Source organism: Oncorhynchus clarkii, chromosome 25 (assembly GCF_045791955.1).
Source record: "Oncorhynchus clarkii lewisi isolate Uvic-CL-2024 chromosome 25, UVic_Ocla_1.0, whole genome shotgun sequence".
Taxonomy (NCBI): Eukaryota; Metazoa; Chordata; class Actinopteri; order Salmoniformes; family Salmonidae; genus Oncorhynchus; species Oncorhynchus clarkii.
In genome coordinates, this window is record NC_092171.1 from 23,224,795 (window position 1) to 23,252,502 (window position 27,708).

Genomic DNA, 27,708 nt, shown 5'->3' on the forward strand with positions numbered 1-27,708 from the left:
AATGCGTCGATTGCATGGGTGACATGGCGTGTTCACATGCTAGTCGGAACTAGGAAACTCTGAAATTTCTGACTTGCTAACTGGTTGTAGTTATACACGTGCCGCGTTCAACGAATCAGCAAGTCTCTCCGACTTCATTGCGTTCAGACAACTGGGAACTCAATTTTTTTTTGCTCCAACTGGTAAAAATAGTTTTGAACGGTCATCCATCTCAGAATTCCAACTCGAAACTCTGGCATCTTTCTATAGCTCAGACTTTCCAACCGGAAAGTCACTGACATCATGAATTGACCTCGTTTTTTTCTTCAGAGTTCCCAGTTGTCTTGGAAGCCCCATTAAAGGCAGGCAAGAGTAAAATGTAGCAGTAGGAGTATATATCAAATCTCAACTCTCAAAAAGTTTACAATATGCTACAGATAACATAACAATACAAATTATCCAGGACTACCTTTAGAGTGCAGTAGTAAACCAGCATTTATTAAGAAGAAAAGCTCTCTTTCCATCTCCTCTCGCTTTCTCTCTTTCTCACTTCCTCTGGTCCTCTAGTTCCTCCTCAGAGAGTATGTCATGGGGGGTGGAGGGCCGGGGCACGACGTGACCTTTGACCCCCTCTTTCCTGTTCTGCAGGAAGTCCTGGATCTCCCCCGGCAACAGACAGAACTTCTCCTGGTACTCCGTCTCCACTGCACCCTGCAGCTGGGGTCAGATGTCAGAGTTAGGAGAAAGGGGTAGAGGTCAGGGGTTATAGTTAGATGCTAGAGGTTTGGGGTTAGGGATACGGATTTAAAGGTAAGAGGTCATGGGTTATTTGGTATGTCACCTTTGGTTTCTCATCAAGAATCTGCTGCTGGATGTCTTTGTGCTGCTCCACCAGTCTCTCTTGGCGTTTTGCCTGAGCATCCTCCAGCTAGAGCAGGGAAGAGAGAGGTTACCTTCAGTGATTGGACTGCTCCATCCTGGAAGCGCTATCACTTCACAGGAAAATAACAGTACCAGACGTCACGCTGTTGATTCTCCAACGAGAGTACAGTGTGATGTCTGGCCACGAGCAGTGGAGGAAAAAGTACCCAATCATCATACTTGAGTAAAAGTAAAGATACCTTAATAGAAAATTACTCAAGTAAAAGTGAAAGTCACCCAGTAAAATACTACAGTAAAAGTCTCAAGTAGTATTGGGTTTTAAATATACTTAAGTTAAATATATATATGCTACAATATACATAAGTATCAAAAGTAAAAGCACAAATAATTTGAAATTATTTATATTAAGCAAACCAGACAGCACAGTTTTCTTGTTTTGTTTAATTTACGGATAGCCAGGGGCACACTCCAACACTCAGACTTCATTTACAAATGTTTAGTGAGTCCGCCAGATTAGAGGTAGTAGAGGTGACCAGGGATGTTCTCTTGATAAGTATGTGAATTGGACCATCTTCCTGTCACCATCTGCCTCTCAAAATGTAACAAGTACTTTTGGGTGTCAGGGAAAATGTATGGAGTAAAAAGTACAGAATTTTCTTCAGGAATGTAGTGAAGTAAAAGTAGTCAAAAATATAAATAGTGAAGTACAGATACCCCCCAAAAACGACTTAAGTAGTACTTTAAAGTATTTTTACTTAAGTACTTTGCACCACTATCCACGAGAGACTATCTGACCCCCAATCCTTCCATCCTTACCCTTTTGATGTTCTGTACCACTTCATTCACATATGATTTGTTGATCTCCAACTTCCCCCTAACAACAGAATAATAAATAGTCATACATACAGAAATCCAGCCTCTCTTTCTGTCACACACGCAAACATAGAGTTCTCTTAGCTGGGGCTTCTTCCCTATGCACTGGAGTCTCCGGTCCTCCTCTTCTCACCGGTGTGCACGCCTGGTCAGGGGCATGGAATGCGGTGTGAACTGCATCCCGTCGCTACTGGTAGTCCAGCACAATTGTACCAATCCATGAAAAAGAGCACCACCTGTTGGTCGTGGTTTCCATAAGCTGTGCCGGTTTAGTATAGATTCAACTGTCCCAGAGTCCTGGTAAGAGGACTGATAATGACCAGCAGGAGACAGGGATACAATTCACACTTTATTTCACACCCAAGACAGGCACACATGACTTTACAGAGGAGAAAACTAGTTGTAGTGTATAGTGGTTTTATGGTCATGAATGCGCTAACACTAGTGATGGAATGTCCAGAGAATAAGCTGCCAAGGAGTGAGGACCATAGGTGAGTCCTTGAATGTTGGTGCAGCCAGGTTAGTCAATTCCTGGAGCTGTAGTGAGAGACTGAGGTACTGATAGAAGGGGGGGCTGTTACCCCACCAGATAGGGTCTGTGATTGGCTGACCAGGTTCCCTGATTGACTGAGTTCCCTGTAAACCTGGTCGTACCCTGACACAGAGGTGTATGAAGTGGTCACTGCACAATGGGGTCAGGTTGAGGTGGGGGATAGTACCCTACCTCAGCAGTAAAATGCTACAAAGTTTGTCTCTTCAGTCCCAGAGCCAGGGAGAGGGTTTAATGATTGAAGTTATAGGGTTTGGTACACTTACTCTTCTACCAAGTGCTTCTCTTTTGTCATAGCTTCTTTGATTTTTTCTGTTCTCCTTTTGTCCATTTTCTTTTTCAGCTCTTTCTTTTCTCTGCAAAGGTGAAGCATCACAAATGATATATTTGATAGAATTATATCCAATTATATCTCTATAGTACACTAACTTCGCATCTCTGTTAAACTGATGTCTCACAGTCATATCAAACTCACTTGTCACAGATGTCTTTTAATTTCTTCATCTGGTTGTTCTGGCTTTCCTCAGTCACCGTAGTCAGTTTCTCACTCATCTGCAATAGTGGCGATATACAGTATTGGAATATACAATTATGTAATATATAATCTGTGTGTGTGCGTGCGTGTTACCTGTTTGATGTGTTCTCGTTTGAGGTATTTCTCACTGTAGTATTGTTCCTGTCTCAACTCCAGTAGCTGTTGCTGTTGTTGTTCTCTCAGCTCCCTCAGTTGCCCCTCTCCATCCTCAAACTGCTTCAGTTCAGCCTTCCCTTCAGGTGACAAACTTCTAAAACACACACACACACACACACACACACACACACACACACACACACACACACACACACACACACACACACACCATGAGTCAGGGGTTAGGGACAACACACATACACACAACCCTACACTCTACCAGATCTGCCTACCCTCCACCCTACCTACCTTGTCTTACCATGTTGTTTAGTCTTCAGGAGAGCGTTGTGTCTGCGTGTGTGTTGGTTCTGAGCCTGGTTGTACTTGGTGGTCTGTTCCTTCACCATCTCCAAAGTCTTCTTCTGGTGTCTCTTCACCACATCCTTCATCTCCCTGTAGTGTCTCTTCTGCTCCCGCACTATCAGCTTGTGTTGCCTGAGCTCCTCTAGTGTGGCCGCCTTCATATCTGAACAGGCAGAGACCACACAGTGGAACACAGTCTACACACCATCTTATACGGACAACACACCACCACAACACACACACACACACACACACCCTCCCCCTTTCTCCCTCTGACCTATCAGAACGCTCTGCACCATGTCTTCAGTCTTCGCTGCTGGTTTGGTTGGTTCTGAAACAACTAGAAAACACTATGATTGGTTGGCATGCTCCATTCTAATGAGAAAATCATTAATGTCAATACATCTGCAGTGACATTGTAGCAGTCTTGGGTGTGGCGATAGCAGATAGAAGTTAGTGGGTCAGGGTCAGGGGTTACCTGTAGTTGCAGACTGGGGTGTATTAGTCAGAGTTCTGGGTGTGACGGCAGGGCTGGGGCTGAGACCGTTCTCCAAAGGAGCAGATCGTAGATTGGCTTTTGGCTCAGCAAGCCCGGGTTGATCAGCATTAGCCTCAATCTTTAATACAATAACACAACAACAGTAGCAATGTAATGGTACTTCTAAATACGTACATTGTTTTTACTGTCCATAATTTTTAACCACAAAACCCTAGTTTGACCACAAACCTCTTTACTGGTCTCCTCCTCCCCTTCCTCCAGAGTGAGAGCAGCCAGCTGTTGGGACCGCTGCTCCAAGAGATTCACATACCGGATGGGGTTAGACAGCGCCTCGATTACATCTGCACACACACACACACAAGCACATTAGGGATTAGCCTTGATACCATGTGGATAAACTGATACTAAGCTCACATAGAGACCTCCAGGTCTAATAGGCATTGTCGTATACCAGACCTACCTGCAAAGGTGTCTGGGACATAGTCCTTCACTTCAATGTAGACAAACACAGCAGGCAGAATCAGAGACTGGTTCTTCTCATTCCTCAGTCCGATGTAGCGATAACCTGAGATAGATAAAACACAGTTAATAACCTGAGGACAATAGGGACTACAGAGAAAGAGATGACAAACTCATTGCAGAGGCAGTCTTTACTGATTACAGGTAAATATAATGTTTACCGGGCCGTATGGCTGGCACAGGGATAATACGGTGACCTATGAACTTTCCTCCTTCCTCAAATGCAGCGATTCTCAGAGAGGCCAACGTGGGGAGAACCACCTGCAACAACACAATTATACACAGTCATACATGAATATACTTTAACATTATACACAATTATACAGTTAAAATAACAGTTTTACGCAGTTATACAGTTACACTTCAATATTATACACTTGCATTCTATGGTTATACAGCTTGTTGAGTCCTGAAGAATTCCCTAGGCTTTAGCTCAGAGGGCTAACACAGTCCCATTATATGACGTGCAGGAGACCTGGTTTCAAACCCAGTTGGTTACTGTTTCTCACCTTCTTGAAGATAATTGGCTCTTCATCCCAGACTGGGTTGATAGCGTTGCTCTGGGACGTCTTAGTCTTCAGGGCTTTTCTCCTGGTGTCCACAGGAAGACCAAACATGTCCAGCTCTATGTACACACCTACCTTCTTGTCGCTCAGAAACTGGCCTGAGATTATCTGTAGGAGAGAAGCTCATTTCATAACACCAGTTTAGTCTAATCTAACTGGTTAATTAGTTAACCACAGTGTGTTGTGTTATGGTATTTTGTAACTCTTACCTTGACCTTGACAGTGTTGGCCACTATGCCGTCCACGGTGCTCTCAGCGAACGGGTCAAAGTGTTTGTCTGGTCTTCTCATGAACTCTGGTTTCAGTCTGTAGCCGCTCTTCCCATTGTACTCATACATGCCCAGGTTCAACTGCATAGACAGGTCTGGGAGAGAGAGCGAGAGAGAGGTCAGAGGTTAAGAGAGGTCAATGGTTATAGGTCAAGTAAGCAGTGCTGCCTCATCTATAGTTTGTGAACAATTGCTTTTATTAGATCACATCCAAGGCAACACAATCAAAATGTCTCACCTATAGTTTGGAAGTTGAGTGCCACCAGCTGGCAGCCAGCATTCCAGAAGAGTTGTGGCATGTAGTTGGAGGAGTCCACCCTCGTGCCTTTAGGGTAGATACGACTCAACTGCTGCTTGTTATATCTGAGAGGACAGGTTAAAGACATTTACGGTGAGTAGAGTAGGGCCTTTGTATAGTCACCTGCTTTGATGAGACTAAACTAGATAGAGCAACGTGACCCTTGAGAGGAAGGTAATCAACAACACGACAAACTAATACTGGAGTTGAGTTAGGGTTCAAGGTTATAGTTGGGGTTATTTAGAGGTCAGCTGAATCTTAAGGATACTCCACAAACTCCACGGGCGACTTGGTGAGGTGCTCCAGAGCTTTAGTCTCCACAAATGATGACATTTGATAGCTACGATTAACCTCTGGGGAAAGAACATAATGGTTTATTATGTGTTTGTGTGTGTTTGTTTGTGCGTGCGTCTTTGTGTATTTTCAGTGAGCCAGTATACTTTTGGAAGCCTCGAAGGAGTTGAACTTGGTGGGCTGGACGTAGTTGACCAGAGTGGACATCTCCTCTGTAGCTACGGCCTCCCGTTCCTCTGCTGTCCCCTGGAGACAAAGTCATCACATAACAGGTAGCCATGTTACTCCAACCCTGACCCTTCACCTCTAACCTACAGTACATCACCAGTGTTAAAGAGTAACCAAGTAACCATGGTAGCAGAGGGCAAGCTACTGAACTCACTTCATCTGACGTCTTCTTACAGTCATCGTCATCATCATCGTCATCGTCTTCAGCCTCTATTTCACCTGAAAGAAGAGAAGTATCTGTTTACATTTTCATGAACTCAAAAAGTGACAAATGAGCTGGTGAGGGTCTCTAGGCTTCTAGAGACCCTCACCAGCTCTAATGATAGTGGTGAAAATGATGAATATGATTTTTATTATTATCATCATTTTTATACATTAGAGCACACTTGCAGTCAGGCTCACCGGCTGTGATTTTGTTAGGAGACGAGGGTTCATCTGTTGCCTGTTCCTCTGCTGCGCTCTGATTGGCTGGATGCTCTGCCAGTTGCTTGTTGCCATGGGCAGCCGAGGGCTTGTGGGATTTCTTGTTCTTGATGAGGATCTTACCCATCAGCTCCTGAGGACTTGGCAAGGGTACCCCAGACTCCAGCTAACAGACGAACACACACACACACACACACACACACACACACACACACACCCACCGCACACACACACATCAGAGCGTGTGTGCATGCGTACATGTTTGTGTGTGTGGGTGTCGGTGTGGATGGGTGTGTGAGTGTGTGTGTGAGTGTGCTAAAACCGTACAGGATATTTCTCCAGTGGGTCTATCAGTAGTGCATCTCCAAAAATTGACCTACAGTATTCTGCCATCTTGGCTTGTTGCTTTGGCCTGTTAGGATTAGAGGTCAGGGGTCAGGATTAAAGAGCAGTTCACCAAAGATGTTTTAGTTTATTCGCCTATTCATCTCTATGTTTACTCACGAGTCCACATGGTTTTCAAAGGACAGGATGACAGGAAAAGGAGAGGTTTTAAAAGCACACTCAGCAATGGCCTCAATCACTTCCTGTAGAGCAAAAGGAGATGTTATAGTAGTTGGTTATTTTATGTACATGTATAGAAGTTATCAGATATAGACTATATCAGTATAAAATGCAACGTTTTAGAAGCACATGGACAAGGCAAGCAGGAAACATTGTTTCTTTGTTGCAAAGACTATTCTAGACTTAGATTAGGAATGGAGTTAGCTTTGACGCAGGAGTTTTCAGAGCATCCATATGTTTGTGTGTGTGTGTGTGTGGGGTGGCGTATGTGTACCTTAAAGCAGATCTCTGAGGTCATGGTGAAGCCGTGCGTGATGACTGGTTCCTCCTCTGCGGTCCGTCCTTTCCAACAGTCCAACTCCACACAGCGACAGCCTGCCAACATCACCTGACGGTACATCTCCACTGATGAACTTCCTGCCAGCTGCCCCGCTACACACACACACACACACACAGACACACACACCACATTTATAAATATACATACACACAGATACACACACACACACCACATTTATAAATATACATACACACAGACACCACATTTATAAATATACATATATACATATGGAAAGAAAATGGCGCAGGAAGAAATGGCAGCAGTTTTACGGGCGGCCAACTAATTGTGCTATTATGTGTTTTTTTTCGCGTTATTTGTAACTTATTTTGTACATAATGTTTCTGCCACCATATCTTATGGCAGAAAAGAGCTTCTGGATATCAGGACAGCGATCACTCACTTCGGATTAGACAAAGATTTTTTCTACAACAAGCAAGATTCACATGATATTCTCCAAACACCCCACAGGACCGACATCCCAGTTATTCGCAAGAGGAAGCGACGCAGGTACAGAGGACGAAGAGCCGGATGCCTGGTTAGGACCCGGAGAAGGTGACTGGGAAAGCTGCCGTTACCGTCAATATTACTCGCCAACGTGCAATCATTGGACAATAAATTAGACGAGGTACGATCACGAATATCCTACCAACGGGACATCAAAACTGTAATATCCTATGTTTCACAGAATCGTGGCTGAATGACGACATGGATATTCAGCTAGCGGGATATACGCTGCACCGGCAGGATAGAACAGCACACGGGGGGGGGTCTGTGCATATTTGTAAACAACAGCTGGTGCAAGAAATAAGGATGTCTCTAGATTTTGCTCTCCTGAAGTAGTGTGATAAATTTCAGGCCACACTACTTGCCTAGAGAGTTCTCAGCTATACTTCTCGTGGCTGTTTATTTACCACTACAAACAGATGCTGCTACTAAGACCGCACTCAGTCAGCTGTATAAGGAAATAAGCAAACAGGAAACCACTCACCCAGAGGCGGCGCTCCTAGTGGCCGGATACTTTTAATGCAGGGAAACTTAAATCAGTTCTACCAAAACTATCAACATGTTAAATGTGCAACCAGAGGGGAAAAAATTCTAGATCACCTGTACTCCACACACAGAGACGCGTACAATGCTCTCCCTTGCCCTCCATTTGGTAAATCCGACCACAACTCTATCCTCCTGATTCCTGCTTACAAGCAAAAATTAAAGCAGGAAGCACCAGTGACTCGGTCTATAAAAAAGTGGTCAGATGAAGCAGATGCTAAACTACAGGACTGTTTTACTATCACAGACTGGAACATGTTCCGGGATTCTTCCGATGACATTGAGGAATACACCACATCAGTCACTGGCTTTATCAATAAGTGCATCGAGGATGTCGTCCCCACAGTGACTGTACGTACATACCCCAACCAGAAGCCATGGATTACAGGCAACATTCGCACTGAGCTAAAGGGTAGAGCTGCCGCTTTCAAGGTGCGGGACACTAACCCAGAAGCTTACAAGAAATCCCGCTATGCCCTGTGACGAACCATCAAACAGGCAAAGCGACAATACAGGGCTAAGATTGAATCATACTACAACGGCTCCAACGCTTGTCAGATGTGGCAGGGCTTGCAAACTATTACAGACCACAAAGGGAAGAACAGCCGTCAACTGACCAGTGACACGAGCCTACCAGACGAGCTAAATCACTTCTATGCTCGCATCGAGGCAAGCAACACCGAGGCATGCATGAGAGCATCAGCTGTTCCGGACGACTCTCCGTAGCCGACGTGAGTAAGACCTTTAAACAGGTCAACATACACAAGGCTGCGGGGCTAGATGGATTACCAGGATGTGTGCTCCGGGCATGTGCTGACCAACTGGCAGGTGTCTTCACTGACATTTTCAACATGTCCCTGATTGAGTCTGTAATAACAACATGTTTCAAGCAGACCACCATAGTCCCTGTACCCAAGAACACAAAGGCAACCTGCCTAAACCTATATGACTACAGACCCGTAGCACTCACATGTGTAGCCATGAAGTGCTTTGAAAGGCTGGTAATGGCTCACATCAACACCATTATCCCAGAAACCCTAGACCCACTCCAATTTGCATACCACCCAAACAGATCCACAGATGATGCAATCTCGATTGCACTCCACACTGCCCTTTCCCACCTGGACAAAAGGAACACCTATGTGAGAATGCTATTCATTGACTACAGCTCAGCGTTCAACACCATAATACCCTCAAAGCTCATCACTAAGCTAAGGAACCTGGGATTAAACACCTCCCTCTGCAACTGGATCCTGGACTTCCTGACGGGCCGCCCCTAGGTGGTGAGGGTAGGTAGCAACACATCTGCCACGCTGATCCTCAACACTGGAACTCCCCAGGGGTGTGTGCTCAGTCCCTTCCTGTACTCCCTGTTCACCCACGACTGCATGGCCAGGCATGACTCCAACACCATCATTAAGTTTGCAGACGACACAAGGCCTGATCACTGACAACGACGAGACAGCCTATAGGGAGGAGGTCAGAGACCTGGCCAGGTGGTGCCAGAATAACAACCTATCCCTCAACGTAACCAAAATAATGAGATGATTGTGGACTACAGGAAAAGGAGCACAGAGCACGCCCCCATTCTCATCGACAGGGCTGTAGTGGAGCAGGTTGAGAGCTTCAAGTTCCTTGGTGTCCACATCAACAAACTAGAATGGTCCAAACACTCCAAGACAGTTGTGAAGAGGGCACAACAAAGCCTATTCCCCCTCAGGAAACTAAAAAGATTTGGCATGGGTCCTGAGATCCTCAAAAGGTTCTACAGCTGCAACATCGAGAGCATCCTGACCGGTTGCGTCACTGCCTGGTACGGCAATTGCTCGGCCTCCGCCCGCAAGGCACTTCAGAGGGTAGTGCGTACTGCCCAGTACATCACTGGGGCAAAGCTGCCAACCATCCAGGACCTCTACACCAGGCGGTGTCAGAGGAAGGCCCTAAAAATGGTCAAAGACCCCAGCCACCCCAGTCATAGAATGTTCTCTCTACTACTGCATGGCAAGTGGTACCGGAGTGCGAAGTCTAGGACAAAAAGGCTTCTCAACAGTTTTTACCCCCGAGCCATAAGATCCCTGAACAGGTAACCAAATGGCTACCCGGACTATTTGCATTGTGTGTCCCGCCACCCAACCACTCTTTTACACTGCTGCTACTCTCTGTTTATCATATATGCATTGTCACTTTAACTATACATTCATGTACATACTACCTAAATTGGCCCGACCAACCAGTGCTCCCACACATTGGCTAACTGGGCTATCTGCATTGTGTCCCACCACCCGCCAACCCCTCTTTTTAAGCTACTGCTACTCTGTTTATAATATATGCATAGTCATGTACATGTACCTACATGTACATACTACCTCAATAAGCCTGACTAACCGGGGTCTGTATATAGCTTTGCTACTATTATTTTCAAATGTCTTTTTACTGTTGTTTTATTTCTTTACTTACCTACACAAACACACACACACATACCTTTTTTTTCGCACTATTGGTTAGAGCCTTCAAGTAAGCATTTCACAGTAAGGTCTGTTAATACCTGCTGTATTAGGCTCACGTGACAAATACACTTTGATTTGATAAATATACATACACACAGATACACCACATTTATAAATATACAGGTGAAGTCGGAAGATTACATACTCTTAGGTTGGAGCCATTAAAACTCATTTTCCACCACTCCACAAATGTCATGTTAACAAACTATAGTTTTGGCAAGTCGGTTAGGCCATCTACTTTGTCCATGACACAAGTAATTTTTCCAACAATTGTTTACAGACAGATTATTTAACTTATCCACTGTATCATAATTCCAGTGTGTCAGAAGTTTACATACACTAAGTTGACTGCGCCTTTAAACAGCTTGGAAAATTCCAGAAAATTATGTCATGGCTTTAGAAGCTTCTGATATTCTAATTGACATCATTTGAGTCAATTGGAGGTGTACCTGTGGATGTATTTCAAGGCCTACCTTCAAACTTAGTGCCTCTTTGCTTGACATCATGAGAAAATCAAAAGAAATCAGCCAAGACCTCAGAAAAAAATTGTAGACCTCCACAAGTCTGGTTCATCCTTGGGAGCAATTTCCAAACGACTGAAGGTACCATGTTCATCTGTACAAACAATAGTACGCAAGTATAAACACCATGGGACCACGTAGCCGTCATACCACTCAGGAAGGAAACGCGTTCTGTCTCCTAGAGATGAGTGTACTTTGGCGCAAAAAGTGCACATCAATCACAGAACAACAGCAAATGACCTTGTGAAGATGCTGGAGGAAACAGGTACAAAATTATCTATATCCACAGTAAAACGAGTCCTATATCGGCATACCCTGAAAGTCCGCTCAGCAAGGAAGAAGCCACTACTCCAAAACCGCCATAAAAAAGCCAGACTACCATTTGCAACTGCACAAGGGGACAAAGATGGTACTTTTGGAGAAATGTCCTCTGGTCTGATGAAACAAAAATAGAACTGTTTGGCCATAATGACCATTGTTATGTTTGGAGGAGAAAGAGGGACGCTTGCAAGCCGAAGAACACCATCCCAACCGTGAAGCATAGGGGTGGCAGCATCATGTTGTGGGGGTGCTTAGCTGCAGGAGGGACTGGTGCACTTCACAAAATAGATGGCATCATGAGGTAGGAAAAAGATGTGGATATATTGAAGCAACATCTCAAGACATCAGTCAGGAAGTTAAAGCTTGGTCGCAAATGGGTCTTCCAAATGGACATAGACCCCAAGCATACTTCTAAAATGGCTTAAGGACAACAAAGTCAAGGTTTTGCAGTGGCCATCACAAAGCCCTGACCTCAATCCTATAGAAACAAACAAATACTACAAATACTAATTGAGTGTATGTAAACTTCTGACCCACTGGGAATGTGATGAAAGAAATACAAGCTGAAATAAATCATTCTCTCTACTATTATTGACATTTCACATTCTTCAAGTAAAATGGTGATCCTAACTGAATTTAGACAGGGAATTTTTACTATGATTAAATGTCAGGAATTGTGAAAAACTGAGTTTAAATGTATTTGGCTAAGGTGTATGTGTAACAGTATAGCTTTCATCCGTCCCCTCGCCGGGCTCGAACCGGGGACCCTCTGCACACATAGACAACTGACACCGACGAAGCATCGTTACCCATCGCTCCACATTCTTAAAATAAAGTGGTGTTCCTAACTGACTTAAGAGAGGGACTTTGTTACTGTGATTAAATGTCAGGAATTGTGAAAAACTGAGTTTAAATGTATTTGGCTAAGGTGTATGTAAACTTCCGACTTCAATTGTACATATACACAGACACACACATTTATAAATATACATACTGTCACGCCCTGACCTTAGATATCTCTGTTTTCTATATACACTGCTCAAAAAAATAAAGGGAACACTAAAATAACACATCCTAGATCTGAATGAATGAAATATTCTTATTAAATACTTTTTTCTTTACATAGTTGAATGTGCTGACAACAAAATCACACAAAAATGATCAATGGAAATCAAATTTATCAACCCATGGAGGTCTGGATTTGGAGTCACACTCAAAATTAAAGTGGAAAACCACACTACATGCTGATCCAACTTTGATGTAATGTCCTTAAAACAAGTCAAAATGAGGCTCAGTAGTGTGTGTGGCCTCCACGTGCCTGTATGACCTCCCTACAATGCCTGGGCATTGCTCCTGATGAGGTGACGGATGGTCTCCTGAGGGATCTCCTCCCAGACCTGGACTAAAGCATCCGCCAACTCCTGGACAGTCTGTGGTGCATCTGTGGTGCATCCCAGACCTGGACTAAAGCATCCTAGAAACCATTATACACAGGCAGTTAGAAAAGCTAAGGCTAGCTTTTTCAAGCAGAAATTTTCTTCCTGCAACACTAACTCAAAAAAGTTCTGGGACACTGTAAAGTCCATGGAGAATAAGAACACCTCCTCCCAGCTGCCCACTGCACTGAAGATAGGAAACACTGTCACCACTGATAAATCCACCATAATTGAGAATTTCAATAAGCATTTTTCTACGGCTGGCCATGCTTTCCACCTGGCTACTCCTACCCCGGTCAACAGCACTGCACCCCCCACAGCAACTCGCCCAAGCCTTCCCCATTTCTCCTTCTCCCAAATCCGTTCAGCTGATGTTCTGAAAGAGCTGCAAAATCTGGAACCCTACAAATCAGCCGGGCTAGACAATCTGGACCCTTTCCTTCTAAAATTATCTGCCGAAATTGTTGCCACCCCTATTACTAGCCTGTTCAACCTCTCTTTCGTGTTGTCTGAGATTCCCAAAGATTGGAAAGCAGCTGCGGTCATCCCCCTCTTCAAAGGGGGGGGGACACTCTTGACCCAAACTGCTACAGACCTATATCTATCCTACCATGCCTTTCTAAGGTCTTCGAAAGCCAAGTCAACAAACAGATTACCGACCATTTCGAATCTCACCATACCTTCTCTGCTATGCAATCTGGTTTCAGAGCTGGTCATGGGTGCACCTCAGCCACGCTCAAGGTCCTAATGATATCTTAACCTCCATCGATAAGAAACATTACTGTGCAGCCGTATTCATTGATCTAGCCAAGGCTTTCGACTCTGTCAATCACCACATCCTCATTGGCAGACTCGACAGCCTTGGTTTCTCAAATGATTGCCTCGCCTGGTTCACCAACTACTTCTCTGATAGAGTTCAGTGTGTCAAATCGGAGGGTCTGCTGTCCGGACCTCTGGCAGTCTCTATGGGGGTGCCACAGGGTTCAATTCTTGGACCGACTCTCTTCTCTGTATACATCAATGAGGTCGCTCTTGCTGCTGGTGAGTCTCTGATCCACCTCTACGCAGATGACACCATTCTGTATACTTATGGCCCTTCTTTGGACACTGTGTTAACAACCCTCCAGGCAAGCTTCAATGCCATACAACTCTCCTTCCGTGGCCTCCAATTGCTCTTAAATACAAGTAAAACTAAATGCATGCTCTTCAAACGATCGCTACCTGCACCTGCCCGCCTGTCCAACATCACTAATCTGGACGGCTCTGACTTAGAATACGTGGACAACTACAAATACTTAGGTGTCTGGTTAGACTGTAAACTATCCTTCCAGACCCATATCAAACATCTCCAATCCAAAGTTAAATCTAGAATTGGCTTCCTATTTCGCAACAAAGCATCCTTCACTCATGCTGCCAAACATACCCTTGTAAAACTGACCATCCTACCAATCCTCGACTTTGGCGATGTCATTTACAAAATAGCCTCCAATACCCTACTCAACAAATTGGATGCAGTCTATCACAGTGCAATCCGTTTTGTCACCAAAGCCCCATATTCTACCCACCATTGCGACCTGTACGCTCTCATTGGCTGGCCCTCGCTTCATACTCGTCGCCAAACCCACTGGCTCCAGGTCATCTACAAGACCCTGCTAGGTAAAGTCCCCCCTTATCTCAGCTCGCTGGTCACCATAGCATCTCCCACCTGTAGCACACGCTCCAGCAGGTATATCTCTCTAGTCACCCCCAAAACCAATTCTTTCTTTGGCCGCCTCTCCTTCCAGTTCTCTGCTGCCAATGACTGGAACGAACTACAAAAATCTCTGAAACTGGAAACACTTATCTCCCTCACTAGCTTTAAGCACCAACTGTCAGAGCAGCTCACAGATTACTGCACCTGTACATAGCCCACCTATAATTTAGCCCAAACAACTACCTCTTTCCCTACTGTATTTAATCTATTTATTTATTTTGCTCCTTTGCACCCCATTATTTTTATTTCTACTTTGCACATTCTTCCATTGCAAATTTTCCATTCCAGTGTTTTACTTGCTATATTGTATTTACTTTGCCACCATGGCCTTTTTTTGCCTTTACCTCCCTTATCTCACCTCATTTGCTCACATCGTATATAGACTTGTTTTTTACTGTATTATTGACTGTATGTTTGTTTTACTCCATGTGTGTCGTTGCTCAACTCTGTGTCGTTGTATGTGTCGAACTGCTTTGCTTTATCTTGGCCAGGTCGCAATTGTAAATGAGAACTTGTTCTCACCTTGCCTAACTTTTAAAAAATTCAGAATGGCACAAATTCCCCGATAAAGCTGAAATATATATATTTTTTTTAAATCAGCCAACTCCTGGACAGTCTGTGGTGCAACTCCTGGACAGTTGTTGGTGGATGGAGCGAGACATGATGTCCCAGATGTGCTCAATTGGATTCAGGTCTGGGGAACGGGCGGGCCAGTCCATAGCATCAATGCCTTCCTCTTGCAGGAACTGCTGACACATTCCAGCCACATGAACCCAGGGCCAACCGCACCAGCATATGGTCTCACAAGGGGTCTGAGGATCTCATCTCGGTACCTAATGACAGTCAGGCTACCTCTGGCGAGCACATGGAGGGCTGTGCGGCCCCCCAGAGAAATGCCACCCCACACCATGACTGACCCACCGCCAAACCGGTCATGCTGGAGGATGTTGCAGGCAGCAGAACGTTCTCCACGGCGTCTCCAGACTCTGTCACGTCTGTCACATGTGCTCAGTGTGAACCTGTTTTCATCTGTGAAGAGCACAGGGCGCCAGTGGCGAATTTGCCAATCTTGGTGTTCTCTGGCAAATGCCAAACGTCCTGCACGGTGTTGGGCTGTAATCATAACAACCCCCACCTGTGGACATTGGGCCCTCATACCACTCTCATGGAGTCTGTTTCTGACCGTTTGAGCAGACACATGCACATTTGCGGCCTGCTGGAGGTCATTTTGCAGGGCTCTGGCAGTGCTCCTCCTTGCACAAAGGCGGAGGTAGCGGTCCTGCTGCTGGGTTGTTGCCCTTCTACGGCCTCCTCCACGTCTCCTGATGTACTGGCCTGTCTCCTGGTAGCGAATCCATGCTCTGGACACTACGCTGACAGACACAGCAAACCTTCTTGCCACAGCTCGCATTGATGTGCCATCCTGGATGAGCTGCACTACCTGAGCCACTTGTGTGGGTTGTGGACTCCGTCTCATGCTACCACTAGAGTGAAAGCACCGCCAGCATTCAAAAGTGACCAAAACATCAGCCAGGAAGCATAGAAACTGAGAAGTGGTCTGTGGTCACCACCTGCAGAACCACTCCTTTATTGGGGGTGTCTTGCTAATTGTCTATAATTTCCACCTGTTGTCTATTCCATTTGCACAACAGCATGTGAAATGTATTGTCAATCAGTGTTGCTTCCTAAGTGGACAGTTTGATTCCACAGAAGTGTGATTGACTTGGAGTTACATTGTGTTGTTTAAGTGTTCCCTTTATTTTTTTGAGCAGTGTATTTTGGTTAGGTCAAGGTGTGACTAGGGTGGGTACTCTAGTTTTTTGTATGTCTAGGGTTTTTGTAGGTCTAGGGGTTTTTGTATATCTATGTTGGCCTGATATGGTTCCCAATCAGAGACAGCTGTTTATCGTTGTCTCTGATTGGGGATCATATTTAGGCAGGCCTTTTTCCCACTTTCTGGTGTGGGATCTTGTCTATGTGTAGTTGCCTGTCAGCAATATTTTGTATAGCTTCACGGTTCGTTTGTTCGGTGTTCCTTCTTTTAATAAAGAGAATGTACACATACCACGCTGCGCCTTGGTCTCCTTCATACAACGAACGTGACACATACACACACACACACACACACATATTTATAAATATACATACACACAGATACACACACACACCACATTTATAAATATACATACACACAGATGAAGTAGATTTGTCATCAGCTTCCAAGTGCGATTGTGTGCGAGTCAACAATTTATAGTCGTGTGCGTGCATGCGTGTGCTCATGTGTACACGTTTGTGTGTACCTGTGAGGTAGGTGTTGTGTGAGGAGTTGATGAAGTAGTGAGACAGAGGGAAGGTCATGTCTTCAGACTGGTCTAACTTCTCAGGCGGAATCACTCCATTCTCATCAGACACCAGGTATCTGCTGAACCCCTCCAATGTGATCAGACCTACAGGACACACACACACAACGGAGGGTTATACACACTCACACAATCATACACACACTCAAGTTTACACCCAGGCACAAATGCATGCACACAAAACAAACACACCTTGTTTAAGCAGGCTCTGGATGAGTTCATATTTCTCCATAAGGGTCTGTGTCTGAGAGGGTCTGAGAGGAGGATACAGAATCTCATTCAGACGAGGATCTCTCTGCCTCTCGTTAATAAACTCTGTCATCTGATCCACAGACAGGTAAGCACCCTTAGCACCCCTGCAGAAAGAGAGAGCGAGAGAGAGTCAGGAATTAGTGACAGTACATACTGTTGAGAGAAGACAGCTGAGTTCTGGCTGAGGACGGATGTGAGAAAAGGTCAGGGTTTAGAGTTGAGGCCAGGAGGTACTGATAGTACTTACTGCTGAGAGAAGACTGAGCTGAGTTCTGGCCGAGGACAGAGGTGGGAGAGGAAAGATCTGTAAACGTCAGGGGTGAAGTCCTCAAGGGGAATAGAGTTGCTCTGCAAAGGAACACAAATACCGCTGAGATGAGTCAGGTCTCAAGAAGTGATGATTTTAATAATTGGCTTGAATGTGGGAGGAAAGAAATACCACTTAAAATACCACCAGTACTACCAGTTTCAATATTGTATAGTTTGTCATATTGTATAATATTCCATAGTTATAATGTATACCCGTCCAAAGGGTAAGTTGCAGTGTTCCAAGGCCGTCTCCACTCTCTTTTTGTCTGTTGAGAACATGCGGACGATGCTGGGTAAAAGGGGCGGGACATGCACAATATCAATCAATCACATCCTACAGGATTCACAGGTAGTTAATCATCAGACACGGGAGTGATGATCAGTGTTCGAAGGGATGGGCCCTGAGCAAAGTGCTGCCATAGAGAATGATAGAAGCCTCAAGTGGCCAAAAGGCCATTTTGGCATTGGCAGCTCCATTCAGGGCTTCCACCATGCGTCCACCATTTTAAAGTAGTCAAAGTAGTTAACTGGGTGGGGATTCCTATGGGTTATAGCTCCATTGGCGCTGCCCATGCTGTCACAGACACTAATGGCATAGATATAAAGATGAGTCCTCTATGAGCGCTGCACAGATTCACAAAACTTTATCCCATAATTAGTGGTTATTTAGGATACAAGGTGATTCTGCACAACGCCTTGCTCAGGACGACCCCTAAATATATTGAGGAACCAATGGGATTTACTCACTTCTTCACTGGGATCCGCCCCTCTGAGTTTGGCTGCAAGGTCAGTCTGACGTACCTGTTAGAGAAAGATTGGGAAACTGAAGAATAAACACACCTCTGTCACGCCTACATTTCCAGTGATCTCCATCGCTATCACGAATCAGGCTAACACCAATGTTTCCCTTCAAAGCTGGAATCCGTAGCGGTGAAACTGCCACTTCAGTTTACAATATTACAACAACAAAGACGTTGCTTAAAACAACGAACACTGTTGTTTCTCCTTTGGACAACATTGCACCTCATTGCATGATAGAACAGAAAGGTTACCATGACGTTGGATGCTCCTTTCATTAACAAAACCAAAACAATAACAAATATGCCTGGGAGGACCACTGTTTAACCTACTGCAGATTCAGCTCCAAAATGAATTTTCCTGATAGACTCACGCTTTTTCCAGACTGGTTTCTCTGTTCATGTTGTGACTCAGCAGGTTGGATGCCAGAGAGAACAGCTCCTCAGCCCACTCCTATACAACACAAAGCGAGAGGGAGGAACATTCTGTGTGTGTGTGTGTGTGTGTGTGTGTGTGTGTGTGTGTGTGTGTGTGTGTGTGTGTGTGTGTGTGTGTGTGTGTGTGTGTGTGTGTGTGTGTGTGTGTGTGTGTGTGTGTGTGTGTGTGTGTGTGTGTGTGTGTGTGTGTGTGTGTGAATATGTATGTGTGTGTACCGTGGCCTCTTCCTCTTGCAGGGCCATGAAGTTGAGGTATGTGATGTTGACCATGTCCGGTCCTGTGACTACGGTCAACAGACGGTTCTCTATACGACCGACCAGGTTCCCCACATCAAGCAGCTCACGCAGCTTCGCCTCCTAGGGAGGACAGCAGGTCAGAGGTTAGAGGTCAGGTTCAAAGGTTAGACCATGGGTGTCATCTCCAGTCCTCAAGGGGGAAAAAAATGTTTTCATTTCCGCCTGGTGTTTAATTTATCAGTGTTACTGATATGTATTGTTAATTGGCTAAATCAGACTCTGAATCAAAGATAATGATGTAAACCAAAAGGAGCTTGATTTTACACACCTGGATCAAGTGTTTGGATGTCATGGGGGTTAAGTACCTTTGGTGTTTTGGTGCTCTTCCCTGTTCTGGCATCCTTTATATGGGTGATGTCTAAAAACTCTGTCTCCTACAGGAGAGATAGAGGTAAAGAGAGAGAGAGAGGGATGTTATAATATTCATCACTCACTCTAATCAACACATGCACACACAGGGGGACACACACAGGCGCTAATCAACACACACACACACACACACACACACACACACACACACACACACACACACACACACACACACACACACACACACACACACACACACACACACACACACACACACACACACAGGGTGACTAAGCCCCAGCAAGAAGAAGCAGGATACACAGTAGGAGTCCCAACGTGAGAGATAGCATGGTGTCATCTGTCCTCTGTGTGTCTATGTATCTGTGTGCATGTGTGTACCTTGTTCTGATCAGTCCAGTGAAGAAAGTATCCGTGTGGATCCACAGTCAGGGTGATGGGTGTCACTGTCGAGAGATCCTGACCACATGGGGACAGATATTAGCACACACACACACACACACGCGCATTGACGTTGGTGGTTGTGATAACATATGTAATGTGCATTTTAATATATTGTATTGTGATTTCAGTGTGTGTGTGTGTGTGTATGTTTGAAGTTGAGTTGGGTTTGAAAAGGGCATTGCATAAGCACAAATGACTCTGGTCCCGAATGAACTTTCTACTAAGAAATATATAGCGACACGCTCACCCACGCACAATGCATATAAGGACCTCCCCCGCCCTCCATTCAGCAAATCGGACCACAATTCCATCTTGCTCCTCCCCTCCTATAGGCAGAAGCTCAAACAGGAAGCACCCATGGTGAGGACAATTTAATGCTGGTCTGACCAATCGGAATCCATGCTTCAAGATTGTTTTGATCATGCGGACTGGGATATGTTCAGAGTAGCTTCAGAAAAGAATATCGACACATATACCGATACGGTGAATGAGTTTATCAGGAAGTGCATAGGAGATGTTGTACCCACTGTGACTATTAAAACCTACCCCAACCAGAAACCATGGATAGATTGGAGTATTCGCGCAAAACTGAAAGCGCAAACCACTGCATTTAACCAGGGCAAGAAGATTGGGAATATGGAAGAATACACACAGTGTAGTTATTCCCTCCGCCAAGCAATCAAGCAGGCTAAACATCGGTATAGGGACAAAGTTGAGTCCCAGTTCAACGGCTCAGACACCAGACGTATGTGGCAGGGTCTACAGACAATCACGGATTATAAAAGGAAAACCAGCCACCGACGTCTTGCTTCCGGACAGGCTGAACACCTCTTCGCTTGCTTTGAGGATAATACAGTGCCACTGACGCGGCCCGCTATCAAGGACTGTGGGCTCTCCTTCTCTGTGGCTGACATGGGTAAGACATTTAAGCATGTTAACCCTCGCAAGGCTGCCGGCCCAGATGGTATCCCTAGCCACGTCCTCAGAGCATGCGCAGACCAGCTGGCTGGTGTGTTCACAGATATATTCACTCTCTCCCTATCCCAGTCTTTTGTCCCCACATGCTTCAAGATGGCCACCATTGTCCTTGTACCTAAGAAAGCGAAGGTAATTGAACTAAATGACTATCGCCCCGTAGCACTCACCTCTGTCATCATGAAGTGTTTTGATAGACTAGTTAAGGATCATATAACCTCCACCTTACCTGCCACCCTAGACCCACTTCAATTTGCTTACCGCCCCAATAGATCCACAGACGATGCAATCGCCGCCACACTGCACACTGCCCTGTCCCATCTGGACAAGTGGAATACCTATGTAAGAATGCTGTTCATTGACTAGAGCTCAGCATTCAACACCATAGTACCCTCCAAGATCATCATCAAGCTCGAGGCCCTAGGTCTGAACCCCGCCTTGTGCAACTGGGTCCTGGACTTCCTGACGGGCCGCGCCCAGGTGATGAAGGTAGAAAACAACACCTCCTCTTTGCTGATCCTCAACACTGGGGCCCCACAAGGGTGTGTGCTCAGCCCCCTCCTGTACTCCCTGTTCACCCATGATTGCGTGGTCAAGCACACCTCCAACTCAATCATCAAGTTTGCAGATGACACAACAGTAGTAGGCTTGATTACCAACAACGATGAGAGAGCCTACAGGGAGGAGGTGAGGGCTCTGTGAGTATGGTTCCAGTAAAATAACCTCTCAGTCAACATCAACAGAACTAAGGAGATGATCGTGGACTTCAGGAAACAGCAGAGGGAGCACCCCCCTATCCACATTGATGGGACCTTGGCGTACACATCATTGACAAACTGAAAGGATCCACCCACATAGACAGTGTGGTGAAGAAGGCGCAACAGCACCTCTTCAACCTCAGAAGGCTAAAACAAATGTGGCTTAACACCTAAAACCCTCACATACTTTTACAGATGCACAATTGAGAGCATCCTGTCGGGCTGCATCACCGCCTGGTACAGCAACTGCACCGCCCACAACCGCAAAGCTCTCCAGAGGGTGGTGCAGTCTGCCCAACGCATTACCGGCGGCAAACTTCCCGCCCTCCTAGACACCTACAGCACCCGATGCCATAGAAGGCCAAAAAGATCATCAAGGACATCAACCACCCGAGCCACTGCCTGTTCACCCTGCTATCATTCAGAAGGCGAGGTCAGTACAGGTGCATCAAAGCTAGGACCGAGAGACTGAAAAACAGCTTCTATCTTAGGGCCATCAGACTGCAAAACAGCCATCACTAGCATATCAGAGGCGGCTGCCTATAGACATAGATTAGGAATCACTGGCCACTTTTAGAAATGGATCACTAGCCACTTTAATATTGTTCCGTATCTAGCATTACTCATCTCATATGTATAAACTGCTCTACACACTATTCTACAGTATCTTAGTCACTTTTAAATTGTGTTTACATATTGCATCACCCATTTCATATGTATATACTGTATTGTATTCTATACTACACCACTGACTGTTAAACAGCCATCTCCAGCACATCAGAGGCTGCTGCCTATAGACATAGATTAGGAATCACTGGCCACTTTAAGGAAATGAAACACTAGCCACATTAATAATGTCTCCGTATCTTGCATTACTCATCTCATATGTGTAAACTGTACTCTGTACTATTCTGCGGTATCTTAGTCACTTTAGTTGTTTGTAAATATTGCATCACCCATCTCATATGTATATACTGTACTCTATACTATGCCACTGTATCTTAGTCCAATGCCGCTCTGACATACACTACCGTTCCAAAGTTTGGGGTCACTTAGAAATATCCTTGTTTTTGAAAGAAAATGACATTTTTTGTCCATTAAAATAACATCCCATTTATCAGAAATACAGTGTAGACATTGTTAATGTTGTAAATAATTATTGTAGCTGGAAATGGCAGATTTGTATGGAATATCTACATAGGCATACAGAGGCTCATTATCAGCAACCATAACTCCTGTGTTCCAATGGCACGTTGTGTTAGTTAATCCAAGTTGATCGTTTTAAAAGGCTAATTGATCATTAGAAAACCCTTTTGCAATTATATTAGCACAGCTGAAAACTGTTGCCCTGATTAAAGAAGCAATACAACTGTCCTTTAGACTAGATGAGTATCTAGAGCATCAGCATTTGTGGGTTTGATTAGAGGCTAAAATGGCCAGAAACAAAGACATTTCTTCTGAAACTTGTCAGTCTATTCTTGTTCTGAGTAATGAAGGCTATTCCATGCGAGAAATTGCCAAGAAACTGAAGATCTCGTAAACGCTGTGTACTACTCCCTTCACAGAAGTGCAAACGGGCTGTAACCAGAATAGAAATAGGAGTGGGAGGCCCCAGTGCACAACTGAGCAAAAGGACAAGTACATTAGAGTGTCTAGTTTGAGAAACAGACGCCTCACAAGTCTCAACTGGCAGCTTCATTAAATAGTACCCGCAAAACACCAGTCTCAACGTCAACAGTGAAGAGGAGACTCCAGGATGCTGGCCTTCTAGGCAGAGTTGCAAAGAAAAAGCCATATCTCAGACTGGCCAATAAAAATAAAAGATTCAGATGGGGAAAAGAACATAGACACTGGACAGAGGAACTTTGCCTGGAAGGCCAGCATCCCGGAGTCGCCCCCTTCAGTGTTGACGTTGAGACTGGTGTTTTGCGGGTACTATTTAATGAAGCTGCAAGTTGAGGACTTGTATTTGTATTTATTATGGATCCCCATTAGCTGCTGCCAAAGCAGTAGCTACTCTTCCTGGGGTCCAGGAAGTATGTTTCTCATACTAGACACTCTAATGTACTTGTCCTCTTGCTCAGTTGTTCTGGCCATTTTGAGCCTCTAATCGAACCCACACATGCTGATGCTCTAGATACTCAACTAGTCTAAAGAAGGCCAGTTTTATTGCTTATTTAATCAGGGCAACAGTTTTCAGCTGTTCTAACCTAACTGCAAAAGGGTTTCTAATGATCAATTAGCCTTTTAAAATGATCAACTTGGATTAGCTAACACAACATGCCTTTGGAACACAGGAGTGAAGGTTGCTGATAATGGGCCTCTGTACGCCTATGTAGATATTCTATAAAAAAAAAAATCAGTTTCCAGCTAAAACAGTCATTTACAACATTAACAATGTCTACACTGTATTTCTGATAAATTTGATGTTATTTTAATGGACAAAAAATGTGCTTGTCTTTCAAAAACAAGGACATTTCTAAGTGACCCCAAACTTTGGAACGGTAGTGTATATGTATATATATTCTTAATCCGTTCCTTACTTAGATGTCGAGTGGGGCAAAAAAAGTATTTAGTCAGCCACCAATTGTGCAAGTTCTCCCACTTAAAAAGATGAGATAGGCCTGTAATTTTCATCATAGGTACACTTCAACTATGACAGACAAAATAAGAAAAAAAATCCAGAAAATCACATTGTAGGATTTTTAATTAATTAATTTGCAAATTATGGTGGAAAATAAGTATTTGGTCACCTACAAACAAGCTAGATTTCTGGCTCTCACAGACCTTCTTTAAGAGGCTCCTCTGTCCTCCATTTGTTATCAGTATAAAAGACACCTGTCCACAACCTCAAACAGTCACACTCCAAACTCCACTATGGCCAAGACCAAAGAGCTGTCAAAGGACACCAGAAACAAAATTGTAGACCTGCACCAGGCTGGGAAGACTGAATCTGCAATAGGTAAGCAGCTTGGTTTGAAGAAATCAACTGTGGGAGCAATTATTAGGAAATGGAAGACATACAAGACCACTAATAATCTCCCTTGATCTGGGGCTCCACGCAAGATCTCACCCCGTGGGGTCAAAATGATCATAAGAACGGTGAGCAAAAATCCCAGAACCACACGGGGGGACCTAGTGAATGACCTGCAGAGAGCTGGGACCAAAGTAACAAAGCCTACCATCAGTAACACACTACGCAAATCCTGCAGTGCCAGACGTGTCCAGGCCCGTTTGAAGTTTGCTAGAGAGCATTTGGATGATCCAGAAAAAGATTGGGAGAATGTCATATGGTCAGATGAAACCAAAATATAACTTTTTGGTAAAAACTCACCTCATCGTGTTTGGAGGACAAAGAATGCTGAGTTGCATCAAAAGAACACCATACCTACTGTGAAGCATGGGGGTGGAAACATCATGCTTTGGGGCTGTTTTTCTGCAAAGGGACCAGGACGGCTGATCCGTGTAAAGGAAAGAATTAATGGGGCCATGTATCGTGAGATTTTGAGTGAAAACCTCCTTCCATCAGCAAGAGCATTGAAGATGAAACGTGGCTGGGTCTTTCAGCATGACAATGATCCCAAACACACCGCCCGGGCAACGAAGGAGTGGCTTCATAAGAAGCATTTCAAGGTCCTGGAGTGGCCTAGCCATTCTCCAGATCTCAACCCCATAGAAAATCTTTGGAGGGAGTTGAAAGTCTGTGTTGCCCAGCAACAGCCCCAAAACATCACTGCTCTAGAGGAGATCTGCATGGAGGAATGGGCCAAAATACCAGCAACAGTGTGTGAAAACCTTGTGAAGACTTACAGAAAACGTTTGACCTCTGTCATTGCCAACAAAGGGTATATAACAAAGTATTGAGATAAACTTTTGTTATTGACCAAATACTTATTTTCCACCATAATTTGCAAATACATTCATTGAAAATCCTACAATGTGATTTTCTGGATTTTCTTTTCTCATTTTGTCTGTCATAGTTGAAATGTACCTATGATGAAAATTACAGGCCTCTCTCATCTTTTTAAGTGGGAGAACTTGCACAATTGGTGGCTGACTAAATACTTTTTTTTGCCCCACTGTATGTGTATTTTGGGTATATGTTGTGGAACTGTTAGATATTACTTGTTAGATATTGCTGCACTGTCGGAGCTATAAGAACATGCGTTTCGCTACACCCGCAATAACGTCTGCTAAACACGTGTATGTGACCAATAAAAAAAAAAATACACACACACACACACACACACACACACACACACACACACACACACACACACACACACACACTCTCTCTCTCTCTTTTTAGGTGTTGGAACATCTTAGCTAATTGAGGAGGGATTTAAACCATGGCAGTTACCATAGCAACATGCCAGCACATTTCTCTGTATCCATGCTCTGTGCTTAAAACCTTCAACACACTTAGACACACTCTAGCAAACACACACACTCTTGCAAACACACATACACAGCAACTAGTTAAAACATATTTGCAACCAACATTACATGCGCAATCACAACCACAAACGTCAAGTGTGTGCACATTTTTATCTTAAATGTCTGACACTTCTCACTGCTAAAATCAGCACAAACTACACACATACACAGAGACACACAGACACACACCCACTGATACTCACATCGTCCCATTTCATGAAGCGGCTGCCATTCTTCAGAGTGTCGGGGACGATCAGCGGTTTGAGCTTCAGAGCATGTGTCCCTGGCTGAGCCCCTGCCATGGTACACACACACCTCCAACCTGCTGCGCCGGAAGTCCTCTTTAACCTAGTCTTTCTCCTCTCCTGTCTTGCTCTCCTCTTCTCTCCTCTTTAGTCAGTAGACTGAGAGGGTTGGATGATAGTGAGCTAGTAGTTACATCACTGAAACAAGCTGCATATCTGTCTACAATCAACAGTCTCCGTTGTCCTGTCTAGTCAGTTCTTCTATAGAATCAACAGTACACTCCTCTCTTTAGTATAATGTGTCCTACTGTACTAGCTGAATAATGTCTTAGGGTTATCCTTCTAGTATCGCTGTCCTCTTGCCTACCTAGTGTATATCTGGATAATATAGTACTAGCTGCATAATGCCTTGTTCTATCTGTCTGCTCTCTCTCTTTGAGACAGAACTGCTACTGCCTCCCCACACTGACTCACTCTGACATGCTTATTGAGCCTGCACGCCCACACACACACAAAGACACAGAGAGAGAAAGAGACAGAGAGAGAGAGAGAGAGAATATAAAACCAAATAGACCGTTTTTGGATCCATTAATAAGTCTATTTTCATGTATCTAATTTCTGATCAAATAATCATCAAAGACAGTAGAGGGTTTGGGCTCACATGTACAGGACCATACCATAAGACCATACATACCTGTACAGGTTTTCCAGCATGGGTGGTTGAAAGGGTTTGGATCCTAAACAACTTGACCTGTGGCTGGTGTGTGTGTGCAGGACTACTGCAGGAGTTATTTCAGCTCTAACTCTCCCACTCCCTCCTCACGTGGTGAAGAGCCGTGAGTGTGTGGGCGAGCTACAGCATGTATGTAGTTTATATGGTATGTGTGTGTGTGGTTGATATGGTGTGTATGTAGTTGATATGGTGTGTGTGTGTATGTAGTTAATATGGTGTGTGTGTGTGTGTGTGTGTGGTTGATATGATGTGTATGTAGTTGATATGGTGTGTATGTGTGTGGTTGATATGGTGTGTATGTAGTTGATATGGTGTGTATGTAGTTGATATGGTGTGTATGTGTGTGGTTGATATGGTGTGTATGTAGTTGATATGGTGTGTATGTGTGTGCTTGATATGGTGTGTATGTAGTTGATATGGTGTGTATGTGTGTGGTTGATATGGTGTGTATGTACTTGATATGGTGTGTATGT

At 44.5% G+C, this 27,708-nt stretch overlaps 1 protein-coding gene across 1 annotated transcript; it reads right to left on the bottom strand.

Annotated features, from left to right (window-relative positions):
- LOC139383852 (1-phosphatidylinositol 4,5-bisphosphate phosphodiesterase beta-1-like) lies at positions 1 to 27,211 on the bottom strand. The gene is made up of 33 exons (XM_071128432.1): positions 27,197 to 27,211; positions 26,461 to 26,995; positions 20,025 to 20,102; positions 19,622 to 19,690; positions 19,236 to 19,376; positions 18,956 to 19,035; positions 18,532 to 18,585; positions 17,998 to 18,073; positions 17,723 to 17,823; positions 17,416 to 17,579; positions 17,164 to 17,310; positions 7,213 to 7,370; positions 6,879 to 6,961; positions 6,702 to 6,786; positions 6,354 to 6,540; positions 6,106 to 6,170; positions 5,870 to 5,969; positions 5,698 to 5,782; positions 5,370 to 5,494; positions 5,072 to 5,226; positions 4,806 to 4,970; positions 4,458 to 4,557; positions 4,238 to 4,342; positions 4,006 to 4,118; positions 3,757 to 3,895; positions 3,556 to 3,618; positions 3,225 to 3,441; positions 2,913 to 3,069; positions 2,760 to 2,836; positions 2,551 to 2,640; positions 1,678 to 1,735; positions 821 to 907; positions 1 to 696 (listed from the first exon to the last, which is right to left on the bottom strand). Exons 2-33 carry the CDS (start codon positions 26,557 to 26,559, stop codon positions 526 to 528), a joined length of 3,594 nt encoding a protein of 1,197 aa, XP_070984533.1. The 5' UTR covers positions 26,560 to 26,995; positions 27,197 to 27,211; the 3' UTR covers positions 1 to 525.
- Between the last annotated feature and the right edge of the window lie 497 nt (positions 27,212 to 27,708).